Below are 21,967 nucleotides of genomic sequence, written 5' to 3'. Positions count from 1 at the left end.
GAACCACTCAGTTCATCAGAAGGGATGCACAATATAATTTACAAATTAATTCATTGGACCTGCACATATAGTTTATAAGATACTATGATCAGAACTCAAGAATAAATTAATCGTTGTTGATATCAAAAACAAATAATAGATTTTCATACCTGAGTTCGAATCTTCTACCAATATGGGTTACCTAAATTTTTAAGGGTTATATATATTGTTAGTTAGACTAATTAAATTAAATGACCTTTATTGTGAGTTTCTTTAGTTTGTTCATTCGCCTAAACTGCTTCATCCTTAAAATAACTGAAGTGTCGTCTGATGCTTCTCCACTTTCTCTAAGCCAAGGATGCTCTGCATATCATGCATTCAATTCTCAATTAAGTGGACCAAGTAAATTTTGAACTTATATATAGACTATAAAGCTAAACAGATAGCAAGCTTCAGGATTATCTAGTGCTGTCTACCTAGAACTTGAGCAGCAGTAATCCGCCTTTTGGGATCCTTTGTCAGCATCCTGCGTACCAAGTCCTTGGCAGTGCTGGAAATACTTGGCCACGGATCAGTGTCAAAGTCAATTTCTCCTTGCAATATAGCGTCGTAAGTGCCCTTCTTCGTTTCTGCAGGGTACATATACACATCATCACAAGTACAGAGTGACTATACTTACACTTGCAATACTTAGTTATTTAAGGTAATGGAAATAAACATGTATAGGCTGCAAACCAAACGAATATTTTCACCTGCCCAAAATGGAGGTACACCAGATAGTAAAATATACAGGATAACGCCTGCGCTCCAAATGTCTATCTCCTTCCCATATCTGCGCCGTAATACCTCAGGAGCAATATAAAAACCGCTCCCTACTATATCTCTATATACCTGTCCTGGAAGTGTACCATTAGATCATCGGTCAAGATTTAAAATTAATGTTAATATTTTAGATAAGATCAGAATTCATCTATATAATTTAGTTTGATGCGAGATAATACAATTCACTAGCTAGCCTGAGACACTGGGGATGTAGCTTAGGATCTAGAATTAATGGGTTGGCAAGTTCAAGTAAAAATCTTGAGTTTCACAAGGACTAATTCAAAAAAAATTAAAAAATCACTGAGAACATTTTTTAAAAATTCCAACACCCATAATGACTTTTTAATATTGTACACGAAAAAGTTTCTACCCCATCTTGCCATATAAATGCTCGATCGCTCTGCCCATGCGACAGACTACAATTATTAAAATTGTTAACTTCATATAAAAGTAAGTCACACCACAATTGATTTCAGCCATTGGTGCAACGGAAGACTAAAATTGTAAAAATTATCTTTCCAGCGGATAAAATCAAGAGTCTCATAACCCTCAAATTTAAGGGTTTTTGTGTGCGTGTGTGTGGATGTTATAGGCTAATGCAACTGTGTCAACGACGTTAAGGGACCAAATGACAATTCAAAAGAGAGAGGATTTAGATATGGTTCTTTGAACTTAAATTCTTAACCTAAACTTAGTGCTTAAATTCGAGATGTATTAAAATTTCAATGCTGTGGATTTAAAGCCAAAAGGTGGCATATGTATCATCATTCATCTACCATGGGATTGAATATATTTAATGAAAAAAAATTATGTCATTATTTTAAGTTAAAAAAATTTAAATTACCCACGCTTTAGCCATTAATAAGTTGATTAATTTGAAAACTTTTTTCCTTTGATTTATTTATTTATAAATTGACAAGAATAATAAAACTGCTTTTATGCCTGCTTTTTTGGTGATTGACTTGGCGTATGATTAAGGGTGGTGGAACTTGACTCTATGTTGATTGTGCTCTTTTTCTTAAAACGAACTCTTAGGCCTCCCCGGCAACTTCGAAATCATTGGGTTTATTGTCGTAAGAAAGTTTCTACTATGAGTTCCACCATAAGTTCCACCACCGTTTTCTATTTTAATACATTTCCTTGCTTCATCAAGGCTTTTCACAAAATAAAATATAATAGAATAAAATGATTTGATATTTAATCCATCTTAAAAAATAAATTGTATCTTAAGATTACGGTGTTGGTTGATTTTATTTTTTTATTAGTAATATGATAATATTGCGTCAGATTTCATATTAATAAAACGATTTCTTTTTTTTCGTTTTTTTTAAATATCTTCTCACCATCTAAGCTTAACTCTTGAAAACAGTTAAAAAAAAAAGGGGTTCAGGAAAGGAAACGATCAATTTGCATATTATAAAAAATTGTAGCTAATTAATTAATCAAGGACGAGAAATTACCCTCTTCAAAGAGAAGTGCGGACCCAAAATCAGTGACCTTCAAAAGAGCATTGTCATCCCTGCTGATGAAGGAGAAGTTCTCAGGTTTGAGATCCCTGTGCATAACGCCCATGGAGTGGCAGACATTCACGGCATTCACAATAGCCCTGAGTACAGTGGCTGCATCTCTCTCACTATTATAACCCTTGGCAATAATCCTATCAAACAGATCACCACCTTCACATAATTCCATAACCACATGCACAGCAGTCTCATCCTCATAAGTACTCTTAAACTCGACAACGTTAGGCTGCCCGCTCAAGTACAGCCTTATCTGAATCTCTCTTCTGATCATATCATTTTCTGCTAGTCTCATCTTAGGCTTCTTAGCAATAGACTTGCAAGCATATGGCCTGTTGGTTGAATTCTCAGTACATAAATAACTCACGCCAAATTGACCCCTACCCAACATTCTACCGAAAAAGTAATGTAACATAACATCTTCATAAGCTTTACCAAGAATTGGATCGCGTTGGTTTTTGCTTACACTACACCCCATTGATTCTGCTAGAGATTGCTCAAGTACTGATCTTTAAAAATTAAAATTAAACTAGAAACCCGCAAGAGGATTAAGGTAAGTGAAGGAATAAAACCGGGATAATGATTTTCTAAGAGTATGCAGGACGTGAGATGAAAATCCTACGCGGTTTTGGCTTTCAAATGTAGTTTGCTGGAAAGAAATTAAAGTCGCCAAAAATAAAGTCATCGGCAGAACGGGTAGTGTGAACTAATCATGTCTTGCAAGTAAACTTCTATTATATATAATTATTTGAAATTAATCAACGATAACGAAAGAAAAAAAAATTAAATTATCACACTTTATCAAATGGACCAGTCCAAAGGAAGACAAAGAACAAGAAGAAAGCTAGGTCACCATTTAGTATCATATATTAATTTAAAAAATACATATGCTAGATATATATTTTATTTTATTTTATTTTCATGTTTTGTTAAGTATACATTAACAATTTTTTTATACTAATCAAATAATTTTTTTATAACTTGTCATGTTTTAACTAATAAAATATAAGTATTGTCAATATTTTTGAGATTATTTATGTCAAAACATTATATTTTAAATTATTTATTTTTAAAAAACAAACAACTTAACGTATGTATTAAAAAAATATATGTTAATTAGATAGATATATATATATAGAGAGAGAGAGAGAGAGAGAGAGTTCAGCCAAATGCAGACTCATCTAAATTTCAGAAAAAAAAAATGCTATGTTAGTTATAGGACAAAGAGAAACTAACCAGAATTTTGGCCTGAACTCCATTTCAATTGGAAAAATAAACAATCACCCAGTAGCCAATAATATTATTTTTGTAATATTATATAGAATCAAATCGCTCCATTAATATATTCCAAAACTAAGACGTAAAGTATATAATCAAAGTCCGCCAAGTTTAACATAAGAAATTGTTTCTAGAATCGCTAGGAAAATTCAAATCGTTCAATTTAAAGTGAGGAAAGGGGAGACGGACTAACCAAAGAGTTATTGTCAGTGCCCATAAACCCACATAAGACCCAAAAAAAAAACAAATTTATTGAAATGAAGCTGTCAAAAGATGTATATTTTATATATCGTTCACTATTAAATATTAACATAAGAAATTGTATCTATGAATCATGATTGCGGGGAATATGTACAAATTCAATGTGGTACAGCTGGGTCATTGGTGATATGGAGCTGTACCATATATTTTTTTTTATCTTTTCAAATAATGTATTTAAAAATACATGTCTTCATTTATGGGTGAAAGTTGGTGGTATGTTCAGTAAAAATGTAAAATGATTATCAGGAGCTAAATTAAAAATTTTAGGAGTTTATGAATTTATAGATATCATTTTAATAAATTTAAAAAGAATTAAATTAAAAAATACTAAAATTATTCATATGGGTTATTTATTGGTCATGAGCTGAATATCTCCCCAGACCAAAAGTCGTATATAATTAAAAAGGAGGTATTGAGTTCGTAGTCAACAATTTCCAAAAGTCATGTCCACATTCATTTTCTTTTTTTTTTTTTGTGGGAAAGAATGTCACATTAACTGTGGATGTAAATTTGTGTAAATCTTTGTTATATAATTGATATCGCACTAAATTATAAATTTAATTATAAATTTATTATATATATTTGTATTAGAGTTGATGTCTATAAATAAGTAGAAAAACACACATATTAATACGACAACCTTATTTTGAATAAAATAAACATATTTAACAAAAGATAAGTCTCTAAATCCAATTAATTAAAATATTATCTAGAATGTGTCAGTTTCGTAAACGTGTGTACTACAAGCATCGTGTTCACAATTGAAATGTTTTTGTCTCATTTTCTAGTTCTTTGCTCTTTTTTTTTTATGTTTTGATTTTTTAAAAAAATAAATCTAATAAAAAAACTTAATTCACGATGTTGAGTATGATTCAATAGTCTGAAGGGGGGATGTATTTGACAAGTTAATAAAGTTTCAAGTCTCACTTCGTAAATTCTGATGAGGGTGTCATTTGCCTTCCCCAATTTTAGCGGGGAAATGCTGCAAAAAGATGCTGACGTGGCTAACAGATTTGGTTGACTATGTTACCAAACTGGGTTTATAAGCTGTACAATATCTCATTTGAATGCTTGAGGACTAATTAAGTAGTGAATTTAGGCTTGTTTTGAAGCTTGTAATATTCTCTGTAAATTTGAGTTAAAAATTCTCTCTAATAAGGGAAGAGCATGAAGCTCTTTTCTTCTTCATGTAATTTTGTTGCTTCTGATGTGTTCTGTTTTGTGTGTTATGTGTAATTGATCGTTTTGATATGTTTAATCATGTTTCTTGCGTTCGATCTTGATTGATTGTGTTAACTCTTGATCAAAGGGGATTTGATCGATCATGCGGCCCAAGCAGATTCAATAGCATTTGAAAACCATCTCACACGAAGCCTCAAAAATGCTAGTGTCATTGATACGAGTGTAATGGAAGTGATTGCAAAGCTACAAGTGGCTCAATCACAAAACAAGATAACAAATAATAATGAGCATCGTTGTTATTCTGTGTAACAAATTTGCAATTAAAAAGTGTTCCTCACGAAGCGTACAATGAATGCAAACGGATTGACTTCAGTTTGATCAAATATGATCATAAAGAAAGGAGCAAAGACATAAAACACGAAGGGCAAAAAGCAACCAATCACACAAACCACAATAGCCAGGGCCAAATTGCTTGACAACACTACGTACAAACCTGTCACAAATGCTAGTGTCATGGATATGAGTGCAATCCAAGTGAAGCCAATGGCCAACGGAAGTGCGTCCATAAAAGATTCACTTTTGCCTTTCCAAAATGACCAAAATACGGTAACAGCTGCAGTCATGGCTGAAGTCATGGCTATGGCATCCGTGATGACAAATGCTTGGAAACTTGCTCTTCCAAGCAGAGTTGCCATGCCTGCATCAGGATCATCACTTTTGAAACCCCCTGGAATTGTGAAGGCTGCTGTGAACGTGAATGTGGCAATAAGTGTCGCCATCACTGAGAGTGTTTGAGCCATTTCTTTGCCTTTCTCACCTTCATCTTTGTAGAACCGCCTATTCTCACGAATGTCTTCTGGATATAGAGCTCGTTTTGCATAGGCCGCCCTCAGTGCCTTTATGGTTAAGTGCTGCATATCAGAGCATGTCAAATAGTGTCTTAAAGGATTAGCAAGTAATTAATTTGCTCAAAGATACAGCAATTTTGGCTAAGGACTCTTCCAGTTTCTGAAATGTATCGGAGGTAATGCTCCAGTGATAGCTACACCAACCTGTCCGGTAGTTTTCAAACTAGATGAACACGTGGCATTGTTGTGCCAAAGACATAGTAAACAGATGTGGAATTCTAATTAAATGAACATCTAGCAAGCCAAGCATAAATGATTTACATATGGCGTCGAATCATCTAAGAACATAATCCATGATTTTTTTCTATGTCCTTGTTTGTGTGGTAGATCATACAAATCTAGCATAAATGATTTCTTTTGGATTCTCAAGAAACACAATCCTCTCGGTTTGTATAAGCCGACCAAACAAGTATCAACAAGCACAAACCTCAGTAATTGCAGTAATTAAGAAAGTGATTGTACCTTTTGGATATCCCTTCCCTCAGCTTTAGATGACTCAACAATTGCTAGAGCAGTATTTCTATTCTCGCTGTGGTTCTTTGCCCTGATGTTCACACTCTTGTGTTTGCAGAGAATGTGAACCACGTCACTATGGAAGTTCATTGCAGCCAGATGCAAAGGAGTATTCCCATCTTCATCAGCCGAGTTGATCAAATCTTCCATCTCAGGTGATTTCAGAATAAATGAGACTATATTCATATTTCCATTTTCAGCTGCAAGGTGGAGGATACTGCGATCTTTTTTGTTGAGGATCTCAATGGCATCTGGGTAACCATCGATAAGTTCTTTCAAAACATTTAGCTTGCCATTCTCCGCAGCCAAGTGAAGAGGTGTCTCAAAATAGCGGTCGCGTTTATAAGCAAGTTCATTGTTTTCTTCTAACAAGCGCTTTGCCATTCTAACATTACCTAAGGCTGCAGCATAATGAAGAGGATTTCTCTGGTGCCAGTCAGGCAAATTGATGAGTCCTTTATTTTTGTCAAGTATCTTCACCATGATCTCTAAATTGCAAGAAATTCAGAAGAATTGCTTTCAGATTAAATCTCAAACTATACTGAGATATTTATTTAATGAAATGAAAATCATGGGCTCACCATAATTTTGCCTCATGACAGCACTATGGAGAAGTGTCAGTTCTTCGGGCAATCTGTGGTCAAGAGAATCTGGTCTTTGATCGATGATGAAACATGCAATGTCAGTCAAACTTGAATCGATGGCGATTGCGAGTGGGGTCTGCTCAGCCTTATTAATATAGCCAAGAGGAATCCTATCTTTTTTCACCAGCATCCGAACAACATTCTCATGTTTGTTTCTTACAGCATTATGCAGAGGAGTGTTACCTTCATCGTCTGTTATCCTCAAAAGGCTTTCTGGTTCTGATTCTGTTCCATTTGTAATAGCCGGCACATAATTCAAGATTGTACTAACGATAGCGGGGTCACCAACCCTGGCAGCTATATGCAATGGAGTCTCACCCTTCAAGTTGTGCTTACGGAGAAGTGAATCCTGTTGCCTGAGAATCTCCGGTATCACTTTATGGTTTCGAAATCTGATAGCCATATGAAGCACTGTGTTGCCTCGGGGACTCGTTGTGCTGAAAATATTTTGCATTCGACCTGCAATTGGCCTGATTTGATGTTCATCCCCTCGCCTTAATACATTAAGTAGTTCGTGGTCCATGGTTGCTGGTAATTCTTGATCCATTGTCGGTTCTTTGTAATCTGTACCAAATTCAGTCATCTCAAAACTCCTCCGTATCATATTAAGTATTCATTCAATCAGATAAATTAAAAAATCACTTAAACTTCAACAAATCATAACCAGACATTATGGAATTAACATTAGACTTTTATTTTGGTCAGATTGAGCCAACTCTATATTGACTTAAGTGACTGAGATCAAATTATATGATCGAAGCTTGTTATTAGTTATTACAAATTAAAACTAAAACAGAACCTTATCAAAAATAAAAAAATAAAATAACCATCAATGATCAATGATTATGAATTCAACCTCTCCCAATTTTGTGGCAAAAATATTGAAGGCAGGACCTGTGTATATCTTATTTGTATTTTGGCTCCTGTTAAATGTCATTCACCACAAAATGACCCCTCCATATCATACAAAGGTGTCCTCTATAAGTAGTCTTTAACATACTGTAACCTCTGTTAGTTATTATTTATAACAAAATAACCCTCAAATCAAAGATCTTGATTTCGCCACTGGTTGCAGACGGTGAAGAGACAGCATATAGAAACATTGGAGAACTTCAAATTCCTCATTGATAACAATTATTTGTTATTTCTAAACAACTGAGTTAACAAAGCTTATTATAAGATAGAAGATGATTCCAAGTCCAAACTAAAAATGCAAACTAACTATAGGAAAAAAAAAAAAGTAAAATGAAAACATACCTTTGAAAGGAAAACAGGGTGCCGAGAGAGAAGAAGATCAGGCGGAGTTGGCTTGGCCTCTGCCTGGAGAATCTCAATCTTCCTTGAGTATAAAGGAAATAAAATTGACTGTGTTGACTCACGCGCTCGATAAATTAGCCAGTTGCCTTGTCCAGTTGTCTTGTCCGGGCCTCCACCTCGCTTCAAAAGGGTCCAAAAATAATATTAATTTGAGTCTATTTTCAGTTATCGCATCACACCCTTGTTTTTTAGCCAAATACCCCATTAGGCCCCTTATTTTTCAACAATACTTCAACACGCCTCGTTTTTCCAGTTTCCACAAAGCCCTGCACCACACGCAGCTTTACTTTCATAAATACTAATTAATTTATAAACCAAACAGGTGCTTCAAATTTCACGTACCCAATTGTTGGGTAATAGGTAAAAAGAAAATTTCAATGTCTTCTATTGAAGGTTCATGCAGTCACTTGAGAGTTGAGAGTTCTGACAACTACTCTATACTATCTACTCTTTCAAATTTTATCATTCAATTACTATTCTGTTAACACAATTATACGGGGCCAAATGTTAATTTGCGCAATGCAAATCAAAGCCATTTGGGATTGAATAAAATCTGTAAAAGCACATATAAATCAAATAAATTTAAAAACTGATATGTAGAGGATTGGATTGTAATTCTGATAAATTCTTCTTATTTGTCTGCTTTGCTTCGTGCTTTCTTCGTTAATCTCTCTAAAAATTTTAAAATTCTAGCAGCATAGGTATAAAAAAGATTTTGTTCATATTTATTCTTCTCCTCTCTTTACAAACATAATAATAAGTCAGGTAAACACTCGATACCGTACAACTTTCAAGTTGCATAATTTATTCACAGCTCAAATTATTCACGAAAAAAAGAATGATGATACATCGATATCTTTGAAATAATCGTGAAGTAGGCTCAATCCGTACTGTACAATTAGATCCAAGATTTCAAGAACTTGATGCTATACTTATCTAAACTAAACAAGACATCATGCATGGCACCACTGGACTCAGGTGAATTGCTGCACTCACCATAGGAAGGGTAGCAATTTGAGCCACATGGGGACTCGATTCAAATTTGAAGACAACAATTCACCACAGGGCTAGCGGCACTGTGATGCCTTGTTCAGTTTAGACAAGTATAACATCATGTACTTGGAAAACCATTGAACGGCACGTACTGTTTATCTACTTTATAGTGTCTCATGGTAACAACATGAGCCAGAGATCTAGAAGCGAATCCTCACCGTTGTGTTCCCCTTTTCATCATTGCGCAAAATTCATCATAGCTTATCCTGCCGTCCTGTAAACACAAAAGATGTGAGAACCAGGCTTATAACAATAACAATGCGGACAAATTAAACGTGTTGAAAAGTAACAATCAACTTACTTTGTCTCTATCATCTAGGGAGCAAAATGAATATTTTCACCTGCCCAAAATGGAGTCTCGCCACATAGTAAAATATACAGTATAACTCCTGCGCTCCAGATATCTGCTTCCTTCCCATATTTGCGCTGTAACACTTCAGGAGCGACATAGAAAACACTCCCACATGAATCCCTGAATTCCTTTCCTGGAGAGTGCACCATGGTATCATCAGATAAGGATAAGTTAATAGGTAGATTAAACATGCCTTTCATGGTGATCCTAAGAGTTTCACATTACTTTCTGATGATTTCATCTAAATTAATACATGAAGCCTCACTGCGTACTAGATGTCTAATTCACTATTGAAGTTAAATTGAAATGCCATTCATTTATCAGATATAATTGAACATCGAAACTTGGCTTCACGTGAACGTATGTAAATATAAGATTTCAAAGACAAGCATGTATATGGTGACCGTAATGGAAACGATAAGTATTAAGTAATAGATAGCGAAGAAATTTACCCTCTTCAATGAACACTGATAATCCAAAATCAGTGACCTTCAAAACAGCATTCTCATCCTTGCTGGTGAACAAGAAATTCCCAGGTTTGAGATCCCTGTGCATAACACCCTTCGAGTGGCAAACATTCACAATATCCATAATTGCCCTGAATACAGAAGCTGCATCTCTCTCACTATAATGGCCCCTAGCTATAATTCGATCAAATAGCTCACCACCAGCACATAATTCCATAACAATATGCACACATTGGTCATCCTCATAAGTAGCCTTGATTTGAACTATATTAGGCTGCCCACTCAAATGTTGCATTATCTCAACCTCTCTTCTTACATCATCCTCTTCATGCGCCGCTATGATATTTTTCTTAGAAATACACTTGCAAGCAAATTGCAAACCGGTTGAATTCTCAGTACAAAGATAAACAATAGCAGATCTTCCACTGCCCAGTTCTTTCCCAATGGTGTAATGTAACTTGACATCCTCGTACGGTTTACCAAGAATTGCATCTCGGAGTTCAAGTGGTTGTTGCCGGGTTTGAGAAGCCTAGGATTTTCCTCAAACAGCCACCCATTTCTGCAAAGAGACTCTGCTCAAGCTCAACTGCTGGATGTCTTGATCTTTACAAAAGTAAACTGGAACAAATCCAGTTGAGATCAAAGATAAATTATGGGGAATCAAATTAGATTTTGAGGAAGAGTGAAATAAAACGTAAAGAATAATTCCAGCTTGCCCCCTTGGGAGATATCAACTGTATATTTGTATATGTATATATTTTAACCAGACTGACTGTAGATATGAAATTTATTGGCTTTTTTTTTTTTACTTTTTCTGGTAAGAAATTTGTTGGCTCTAAAAGCGCAATTTGTTAGAAATGGCCTGCGAAAAGAAACGCGCGGGATAAGGATTTTGTATACATGTATTCTAAATGAGGATCTAGCTACCTTGCAAAGGTTGCAAGATACACAACTTTTGTCTTTTTGTGACTTCAGCTCTTCAGCGTTCGATTTAATGGAAAAGCAGTCTCAACGGTAAAGATGTGTCTCTTTGGTAATTAACATTATAGTCTTTATTTTTTAGAAAATAAAAACAAATTTAAACAGTTAAAAATTTCAACATATAAGTCCGATGTTTCAAATTTGTAAATAATTAAAAAATTAAAATTAGGAGAAATTTCATTTATATAATCATTATTAAAAATACAAAATAAAGAAAAAAGTAAGTAAATTAATTTTTTTAATCAAATTAAAATTGAAAATAATAAAGACTAATTAAAAAAATCGTCCCCAATTTCTTCATCTCATCCATCTCATTTACCATGAAGGCGTGAACTGGAACTAGAAGTAATCCCAAAAAAAAAATCATAGAATCAAATAATAGATATTGTTAGTTGAAGTTAGAAAAGTATTAACCAACTACTCTTTCACTAGTCTAAGCCATTGATTTGGTTTAGTACTTGGAGGCTGGAGTTTCAATGTAAAATAATAGAAAAAATGCAATTCGAGATTACTAATTAAAGTTTCAACCCAAATTGTGGTGAAATTTCCCAATGACTACTACTTTTTATGATGGTAATGTTTACCATATTAACATCTACAAAAGAATAGAAGAATAAAATTCACAATTACGATACTTTGATTCTAATTAAATTATATTGATATTAATTAATTCAATGAGCCAATACACTCAAATAAGTTAAATATTAAGAGTTTTACTATTCATAAGTAATACATAGTATATTATTATAATTTTGTTATTTAACGTAACATTCTCAAATAGCTAATTAAAACTCTTTTGCCAATTAGGTTTGTCAGAAAAAACCGAATTCCAATCGGAATTCAAATCCCGTACCAAACGGTACATGATGTCGTGTACGATTTGAAAAATGATAAATAAAAAAATAGATAGGGATTTGAGACTAAACTTATTCTTATTAAAACTCAAGATTGGTGGAGACTTCAATCGGGATCCTGACAGAATCCTAATTGTACCAAATTGTTTTAGTTTTCTAATTTAATTAAAATTTTAAAAAATAAAGCTTTTCAAAATTTGGTTAAAGTCCTAACCCAATGCTTGCTTTTATACTCCTACAACCTAATCATTAATAGCTTATGGTTTATATTTTTTTAATTCATTATCTTATTTTAATTAAAATAACAACTAAGCAATAACAACAACAACAACAACAATAATAATAATTATTATTATTATTAGAACACAATTCTTAAAAGTCATCAAGAAATTTGCGAACCTAAATCTCAAATTAAAACCCAAAAGCAGCCTTTCACACGATGGCCATTCCACCATCTCACGTCATTGCACAGTCCACACCATTAGTGCCACGACACAATATGCCAATTAACAAATGACTTTTTTTTTTTTAAATTGATACACAAAGTTGATGATGCCTTCAGAAAGTGAAGGTTTCACATCCTTTGAAGTTAAAATTTGAAGTTGAAGACAACACTTTTGAATGGTTTTGTTTATTGTCAATTTATACTTATATTTTTGGATGCTTGCTTTGAATTGCACTTGAAACGTTTGGATGTTTTTGTTTCTATGGGTGTTAGAACTTGTAACTTTTCAATGTTATTTTAGTTTGATTTGTAAATTAAATATTTCATACAAGTTACAATATAAATTTTCTTTATATTAATTGTATTTGAGCTAAATTTACATTTGGAATAATTGGAGATTCGGGATAACTGGGATGATATTGGTATTTTGATCAATAGAAATTTAGTACTTTTTATTGTTTCGAATAAATAATCAATATAGATTCAATACAATTTGATGTTCCAATAAATAATCGGAAGGGATTGGTTTGGTCAATTTTGATTGGTACGTTCCAATTGCTAACTCTATTACCCATTATCCATAAACAAAAATAATATATATATTAAAAATTAAATGGTCAATTAAGAAAAAATTCAATCAATTTTGAAAAAAAAAAGTAGGATTTTAACTCAGTATCAATGCCTTTGTAAACTACATTGTATGTACTATCACCAAGAATATTACATTTCAAGTACCTATTAGTGACTTTCTTTGATAAATTTACTTATGCCACTCTCAACTCATATATATTTTTTAAATTATATGTTTTAATTTTAGATTATATGATTTTTCTCCAAAATGGGTTTTAGATTAAGGTTACGGTTCTTCTGTTTCTGCAATAAATGATGTCAAAGTTGGCTTTTGTTGATTAATGATTTGAAAATAGAAAAAAATGGGCCACCTATGAAGCAGAGGGGAAAATGAAAGAGGAAAATAAAATTTACAGTTATAAATAAATTAAAAATAAAAAGGAAAGTAAGGGGTCAAACGAAAATTAACACACAAAAAGACAAAAGTCATGGTACCTTACAATTGTTGTAAGGTAGCTGGATGCAATGGGTGATGACGGCGTAACCCGATTGTAAGAGTTGGAATTTTGGAACCTTGCCCATGTCACAAGCAATGAATAACAAAAGATTCCGTTCATATTTTTATTCTTTCCTTAAATTAAAAAAATTAATAAATTAGGGGTGTATTTAAAATTTAAGTTGGACAGCTGTAATTTAAAATGTACAACACTAAAATATTTGATAAACACTATTTACTGTAACTTGAAAGGTACGTTGATATAATTTTTCACTTGTATAACAAAAAATCTATTATATCTTTAATAATTTTATCAAAATTATTATTTAAATTTTATATTTATTATATATTATTAATTTTTATTTTATAGTTACAATTTTTTCTCACAGCAAATGTACCTTAAAAAGTACAATACCTTAATTTCAAATAGAACCTAAATAATATCTTTTATGTTTCAACTTCCAGAAGTTGCATAACACCTTAAAGTCTCAAATATACATGTAGTCCATGTAATTCATTATTTTTTAAAAATTTTATAACACATGCAGTCCACGTAATTCATTATTTTTTAAAAATTTTATAACTAGTACAAAAATTAATATTGCTAATGAAAATTTTCAAACGGATTAATAATATGAAGATAATTGTATTTAATATTTAAAATAAATTGTAAAAGTGCATTTTTTTTCTTTTATTACACCCCAATTATTGGAAAAGTCATCACTCCACCCTCATGTCATAGCTTTTTGTTTTTTCTTTATGGTCAAACCATAGTTGACCGATGAAGTATTGTATAATTTGTATTTGCCCCTAATATTATCTACTATTAATGAAAAAAGATAAAACAACCTTAAATTTGCAAATAATTTAATAAAACCATTTTGTATTTTTATTTTTCTTAATCTTTTTCTCTCTTTGATGTTCCCCTCTCCATCTCTGAACAAAGTCTAAGGTTGAAGAAATTGATTGATAAAAAGAGCAAGTTTTCAAATTTGTTGAAGAATCATTGCCGTTTACAGTTTTGCTCATCTGAACATATTGACTGACTGACATTCTCCCCTAATTCGTCTTCCTCATAAGCCTAAATGGCGGATTCGAATGCAATGACAACCCACAGTTTGGCATTTAACATTATTGGGCAAATCAAGCAAGCTTAATCATTGTCATGAGAAGAAAGACATTGTATTTTATTAAGTTCCCCTTTGCTGATGTGATGATGGTGACTTGCCAATGTCTTCTCTCTCGCCTCTCTGTAATTTTTTTTTTCAATCAAAGGAAATTTATAGAATAAAGGGTATACCCGTTTAGGTATTTGTTTCAATTATATTTTACCATGAAAACAAATCTTAATAGAAATACTGTAAAATCTTTTGATCCTACAATTATTCATAACCTAGGCATGCACACCACAAAATTTGTTCACTTGCATATTTATATATATTTGACTGTAAGAAGAAAAAGGAAATAAGGTAGTTTCGTAAAATTCTGTAGATGACTATCGGGCTATTTTTGGTAGAGTTGATAAAATGGGTCATCGAGTCGTGTTCGTGTCGTATGAACTTCATCTCGTGTCAAATTTAGGTCGGCCGAAATACGATCCATTTGATAATCATGTCAAAATATTAAGAACCAAATCTAACATGAAAAATAAATCAATTATCCAATAACCCATTTTATATCTACATATTTATTTTTAGTAAAAAGAATCTAGAAATTAATTAATTATATATATGTATGTATGTATGTATGTATGTATGTATGTATATAATATCATTGGTCGGGTAAATAGGTTAAGAACTTTAACCCTAACCCAACACCCAAAAAAATGATATTGACCCCGATTTGGCCCATTTAATAATTTTGTCAAATTTGATGACCCATACCCATTTATTCGTGTTGTGTTCGTGTCAAATTTTGCCAGCTCTAATGTTTGGGAGCTAGGATTAAATGTAAGATTGGATTAATGTGGGAATTAATTATTTATCTTATGTTTGGCAAGCTCCACTTTTGATTAAATTATGGGACTAAATTTCCTAAGATTATGTGATTAGCAATCCCAATTGAAACATGGGCTTATTTAGGATTAACTTTAAAACCAATTCTCTACTCGATTAATTATTACTAGAATATCTAATATAATGTTGGTGGCTTTTAAATTATTTGCTAACTTTTTGATAAAATAAAATATATTTACAATAATTAATAAAAAATAAATTAAATATTTACATAATTTTTAATTTTATTTAACCTTATCTAATTTATATTTGTTTATTATTATTATGATTATTATTATTACCTAATAAATAATTTTCTATATCTAATTTTCTGTATGTTTAGTTTTAATTAATTATCTTTTAAATTAATACTAATAATTATTTTATTGTTAAATATTCATAAATAGTTCATATTTATATTTAAATGTCAACTTAAATGCTATTTAATTTTATTCAAATATAATTTAATATAGTCCAATCCAATACTGTACCAAACATAAAACAATATTATATAATTCAATCTAATCTACCTAAATCTAATCTAATTCAATCCAATCTAATCCTGCGTGCCAAACGTAACCTTATTGTTCTTATACACTCTCACAAATTAAAGGCGTGGGAATTGGCTTACAATAATGCTGACAGATTGCTAATGCCCTCGAAAAATATGAATCAACTTACTTTGTCTCTGTCGACTTCAGACTTTATGGTTTCGAAATCTGATAGCCATATGAAGCACTGCGTTGCATCAGGGACTCATTGTGTTGAAAATATTTTGCATTCGACCTGCGAGTGGCCTGATTTGATGTTTATCCCCACGTCTTAATACATTAAGTAGTTCTTGGTCCATGGTTGTTGGTAATTCTTGATCCATGATCGATCCTTTGTAATCTGTACCAAATTCAGCCGCCATAAAACTCCTCAGTATCGTATTAAGTACTCACTCAATCAAATAACTTAAATTAAAAAAGCACTTAAACTTCAACAAGCCATAACCAGCAAATGTAATTAACGTTGGAGTTTTATTTTTGGTCACATTGAGCCAGCCAACTAACTCTATATTGACATAAGTGACCGAGATCAAATTCTATGATCGAAGGTTGTTATTACAAATTAAAACTAAAAACAGACGCATCAACGATAAATGATTATGAACTTAGCGTCTCTCAATTTTGTAGCAAAAATATTAAAGGCAGGGCCCATGTATATCTTATTTATATTTTGGCCCCTGTTAGATGTCATTCGCCACAAAATGACCCCTCCATGTCATACAAAGTAATTAGAGATGGCAAAACCCCGGGCCGGGTCCAGGTATTGCCATGACCGGACCCTGCCCGGATGTAACCGGTCCGGGTCCGGGTCCGGGCCAGGTTTTAATCCGGGTACCCGAATTTTATATTTTTTAATATTTTATGTGTATATATTTTTTATTTTTTGGTAATTTTATAAGTTTTAAATTTATTTCAATAAAATTTGACATGAAAATATAAACTTTAAGTGTTTAAAATTATATATATATATAATAAATGAGTCAAATAAATATAAAATATTTAAAATAATATATATTTTATAATTTTTTTAATAAAATTCGGGTTCCGGGTTTATCAAGTGATGCCCAAGACCGACCCGGCTTCATACCCGGGCCGGGTATTACCCGGCCCGCAACGCCCGGGTACGGTCCGGGTCCGAACCGGGCGGGTATTTTTGCCATCTCTAAAAATAATCCTCTAAAGTAAGTCTTTATTATACTGTAACCTCTGTTAGTTATTATTTATAACAAAATAACCATCAAATCAAAGATTTTGATTCGGCCGCTGGTTGCAGACGGTAAAGAGACGGCATATAGAAACGTTGGAGAGCTTCAAATTCCTCATTGATATCAATTATTTGTTATTTCTAAACGACTGAACTAAGTAGTTAACAAAGCTTATTAGAAGATTGAAAATGATTCCAAGTTCAAACTTACTCTTTAAAAATGCAAACTAACTATGAAAAAAAAAAAGTAGAATGAAAACACACCTTTGAAAGGAATATAGAGTGCTGAGGGAGAAGAAGATCAGGCGCAGTCGGGTTAGCCTTTGCCCGGGAAATCTCAAATCTTGCTTAAGTAAAACGGAAAAGAATTGACTGAGTTGACTCACTTTGCCGCGTACAACGCCACCCGGTCGATATATTAGCCAGTTGCACTTGCCCAGTTGCATTGTATGGGCCGCCACCTCACTAAAAAATGTCAAAAATAATATTAATTTGAGTCGATTTTCAGTTATCACATACCCCTGCTTTTTAGCATAATACTCGATTAGGGCCCTTATTTTGAAACAATATTTCAATTCGCCTTGTTTTTCCACAAATTTTATCGTTCAATTACTTTTCGGTTAACACAATTATACCGGGTCAAATGTTATTTTGCACGATATTAAATGAATTCAGAGACCGATAAATACCCACAACAATTCACTGATATGTAGATGATTGGATTGTTATTTTGATAATTTTTTTTTTAATTACATGAGACTAATTCTCAGATTATAACTCATATTTAATGAGGTTATGATATTGATGTTTACAATCAGATAATATAGTACAGTACAAATTTTAACCTTGAAAAGCACATCCCAAATTTTAACCCTCTTTAATATTCGAGGGGCGTCCACTTCACTCACATTTCAAAAGAGGGAGGATTGCCTTCACTCAAATTGAGGAAGGAAATTAACTCTCATAATGCGCTGTGGGGGTTCGAAGTCATGACCTCACAATTGTGAGGTTTGGATTCTAACCACTAGGCTGATAAATTCTTCTTATTTGTCCGCTTTGCTTCGTGCTTTCTTCGTTAGTCTCTCTAAAAATTTTAAATTTCTGGCAGCATAGGTATAAAAAAGATTTTGTTCATATTTATTCTTCTCCTCTCTTTACAAACATAATAATAAGTCAGGTAAACACTCGATACCGTACAACTTTCAAGTTGCATAATTTATTTACAGGTCAAATTATTCACAAAAAAAAAAGAATGATGATATGTCGATATCGTCGAAATAATCGTGAAGTAGGTTCAATCCGTACTATACAATTGGATCCAATATTCCAAGAACTTGATGTTATACTTATCTAAACTAAACAAGACATCACGGCACCACTGGACTCAAGTGAATTGCTGCACTCACCATAGTAAGGGTAGCAATTTGAGCCGCATGGGGACTCGCTTAGAATCTGAAGACAACAATTCACCACAGGGCTAGCGGCACCGTGATGCCTTGTTTAGTTTAGACAAGTATAACATCATGTACTTGGAAAACCATTGAACGGCACGTACAGTTTATCTACTTCTTGTGTCTCATGGTAACAACATGAGCCAGAGATCTAGAAGCGAATCCTAGCCGTTGTGTTCCCCTTTTCATCATTGCGCAAAATTCATCATAGCTGATCCTACCGTCCTGTAAACACAAAAGATGTGAGAACCATGCTTATAACAATAACAATGCGGACAAATTAAACGTGTTGAAAAGTAACAATCAACTTACTTTGTCTCTATCGACTTCAGACATTATTTCTTTAATTGTGGCATCATCACCCATGTTGTACTCTTTAAATGCTGTTTCCAGTTCATCGACTGTGATATAGCTGCACACGCATTTTCAGAAAGAACTGCAGTAATCAATTCAATGACTTCTGATATTGATTTAGTGGTGAGTTTTCTTTTTAAGCAATTATAAAAGCCACCACAAAAAGATTTTTTTTCCTTTTTTTAAATTAAATTTTGATAATATTATTTATGTTTCGGTACATATTATCCAAAAAGCATGAAAAAGGCTTTCATTGGGCTGTATACAGCACATTCAAAGTGCCAAAGGGTCGTTCTTTAATTTTACATTTTAGAACGAGAAACTAACCGATCATTGTCCTTATCAAAATACTGAAAGGCTTTGTCAAGATGTTCGAATCTTTCTAGCTTGTGTCTTTGCATTGTAGCCGTGATAAATTCAATGTAGTCAATAGTCCCGTTTCCATCTATATCAGCCTGAAATGTGGAGCCAAAAACATCAGCCAAGCATAATGCAAACAGACAGACTAAAATATTAATTCGGAGTTGATGAATTGCTTACAGCTTGCATGTACTGCTTGACATCAACTTCTCTAAGCGTCGATCCAAGTTTAGCTAATCCTGCTTTCAGTTCATCGTAACTAAGTGTACCACTCTTGTCAGTGTCCATCTCTGTAAATTTTTGCTTGAGCTTTTGTATTTCTTCCGTTGGAAGATTTTCCACAATGACCTTTACAATTATGTTTATGATCAAATTAGTTTACCGATAGGGCTGGGGGAGCACAATCCTATGCATACATTCATTGGACTTGCACTTAGTTTATAAGATATACAAAAGCTTTGAAATAAAACATGCTGATGAGAGTTGTAAATATTTAATCAAACATGCAAATCATGACCACACTCCGATAAGATTCAGAAGGGCAGGATCACACGCGGCCCTTAGACTTACCTTTAGTGCGAGTTTCTTTAGTTTATTCATTGCCATAAATTGCTTCATCCTGAAAAGAACAGCAGTGTCAATTGGCTTGTCTGATGCTTCTCCACTTTCTTTAAGCCAAGGGTGCTCTGCATATCATACATACGGCTGTCAATGGTGGTTATACTCTTGGTAAAATGGACTAAATAGATTTTATTTTACCAAATATATTTGAACTTATAATTATCAAAGCAGCCTAGGCGAGGAAAACTAATAAATTCACAATCTAATGTTTTATACCTAGAACTTGCGCAGCAGTAACCCGCTTTTTTGGATCCTGTGTCAGCATCCTGCGAACCAACTCCTTGGCACTGCTTGAAATAACTGGCCATGGATCAATTTGAAAGTCAATTTCTCCTTTGCGTATTTCTTCAAAAATGCCCTCGTCAGTGTCTGCAGAGCACATCATAACTTGTGAGTGATTAGTGATTACTGCTGTACTTCTGGTTAATAGTAACAAACATGTATAGTTTGTTGACGCGAAAAGAGATCCTCTAGGGGGCAAAATGAACATATTCACCTGCCCAAAATGGAGGCACACCACATAGTAAAATATACAGTATAACCCCTGCGCTCCAGATATCTGCTTCCTTCCCATATCTGCGCCGTAACACTTCAGGAGCAACATAGAAAGCACTCCCACAGACATCCCTGAATTCCTTTCCTGGAGGTGCACCATGGTATCATCAGATAAGGATAACTTAATAGCTAGATTAAACATGCCTTTCATGGTGATCCTAAGAGTTTCACAATATTTTCTGATGATTTTATCTAAAGTAATACATGAAGCCTCACTGCATACTAAATGTCTAATTCTCTATTGAAATTAAATTGAAATGCCATTCGTTTATCAGATATAATTGAACATCGAAACTTAGCTTCACGTGAACGTATGTAAATATGTAAGATTTGAAAGACAAACATATATATGGTGACTATAATGGAAACGATAAGCATTAAGTAATATATAGCGAAGAAATTTACCCTCTTCAATGAACACTGATAACCCAAAATCAATGGCCTTCAAAACAGCATTCTCATCCTTGCTGGTGAGCAAGAAATTCTCAGGTTTGAGATCCCTGTGCATAACACCCTTAGAGTGGCAAACATTCGCAACATTCATAATTACCCTGAATACAGAAGCTGCATCTCTCTCACTAAAATGGCCCCTAGCTATAATTCGATCAAATAGCTCACCACCAGCACAATACTCCATAACAATATGCACACATTGGTCATCCTCATAAGCAGCCTTGAATTGAACTATATTAGGCTGCCCACTCAAATGTCGCATTATCTCAACCTCTCTTCTTACATCGTCCCTTTCATGCGCCGCTATAATTTTTTTCTTAGAAATAGACTTGCAAGCAAATTGCAAACCGGTTGAATTCTCAGTACAAAGATATATAATAGCAGATGATCCGCTGCCCAGTTCTTTCCCAATCGTGTAATGTAACTTGACATCCTCGTACGGTTTACCAAGAATTGCATCATCTAGTTTAGGTGGTTGCTGCTGTGGGGCTGCTGCTGGGTTTGCATCATGTACTTTAAGTGGTTGCTGCTGTGGGGCTGCTGCTGGGTTTGCATCATGTACTTTAATTGGTTGCTGCTGTGGAGCTGCTGCTGGGTTTGCATCATGCACTTTAGGTGGTTGCTGCTGTGGGGCTGCCGCTGGCTTTAAGCAGCATAGGATTTTCCTTAAACAGCCACCCATTTCTGCAAAGAGACTCTGCTCAAGCTCAACTGCTGGATGTCTGGATCTTTACAAAAGTAAACTGGAACAAATCCAGTTGAGATCAAAGATAAATTATAGG

General features: G+C 33.5%; 3 protein-coding genes across 3 annotated transcripts in view; all 3 read right to left on the bottom strand.

Moving 5' to 3' along the window:
• LOC102630343 (calcium-dependent protein kinase 33-like) overlaps positions 1-16,549 on the bottom strand; it is a 60,492-nt gene extending 43,943 nt beyond the window's left edge. Inside the window, exons 1-6 of the mRNA XM_052434130.1 lie at positions 16,466-16,549; positions 16,318-16,374; positions 10,282-10,825; positions 732-875; positions 456-608; positions 236-342 (exon numbers count right to left, since the gene is read on the bottom strand). Coding sequence (XP_052290090.1) covers positions 236-342; positions 456-608; positions 732-875; positions 10,282-10,825; positions 16,318-16,374; positions 16,466-16,549 — 1,089 coding nt within the window. The remainder of the gene's footprint in view (positions 1-235; positions 343-455; positions 609-731; positions 876-10,281; positions 10,826-16,317; positions 16,375-16,465) is intronic.
• LOC102608611 (ankyrin repeat-containing protein ITN1-like) lies at positions 5,319-8,530 on the bottom strand. Its single transcript, XM_006475017.4, has 4 exons — positions 8,365-8,530; positions 7,045-7,671; positions 6,413-6,951; positions 5,319-5,953 (listed from the first exon to the last, which is right to left on the bottom strand). The coding sequence occupies exons 2-4, from the start codon at positions 7,652-7,654 to the stop codon at positions 5,363-5,365; spliced, it is 1,740 nt and encodes a 579-aa protein (XP_006475080.2). The 5' UTR covers positions 7,655-7,671; positions 8,365-8,530; the 3' UTR covers positions 5,319-5,362.
• A 1,977-nt stretch (positions 16,550-18,526) lies between the features above and the next one.
• On the bottom strand, positions 18,527-21,967 carry LOC102630649 (calcium-dependent protein kinase 33-like). The gene is made up of 8 exons (XM_052433187.1): positions 21,138-21,967; positions 20,674-20,817; positions 20,394-20,546; positions 20,127-20,242; positions 19,737-19,904; positions 19,524-19,651; positions 19,155-19,254; positions 18,527-19,067 (listed from the first exon to the last, which is right to left on the bottom strand). Exons 1-8 carry the CDS (start codon positions 21,865-21,867, stop codon positions 18,954-18,956), a joined length of 1,653 nt encoding a protein of 550 aa, XP_052289147.1. The 5' UTR covers positions 21,868-21,967; the 3' UTR covers positions 18,527-18,953.

This window comes from Citrus sinensis, chromosome 9, assembly GCF_022201045.2.
Source record: "Citrus sinensis cultivar Valencia sweet orange chromosome 9, DVS_A1.0, whole genome shotgun sequence".
Lineage (NCBI taxonomy): Eukaryota > Viridiplantae > Streptophyta > Magnoliopsida > Sapindales > Rutaceae > Citrus > Citrus sinensis.
The sequence above is the reverse complement of the archived record's forward strand: the minus strand, read 5'-3'. Positions and strand labels throughout refer to the sequence as shown.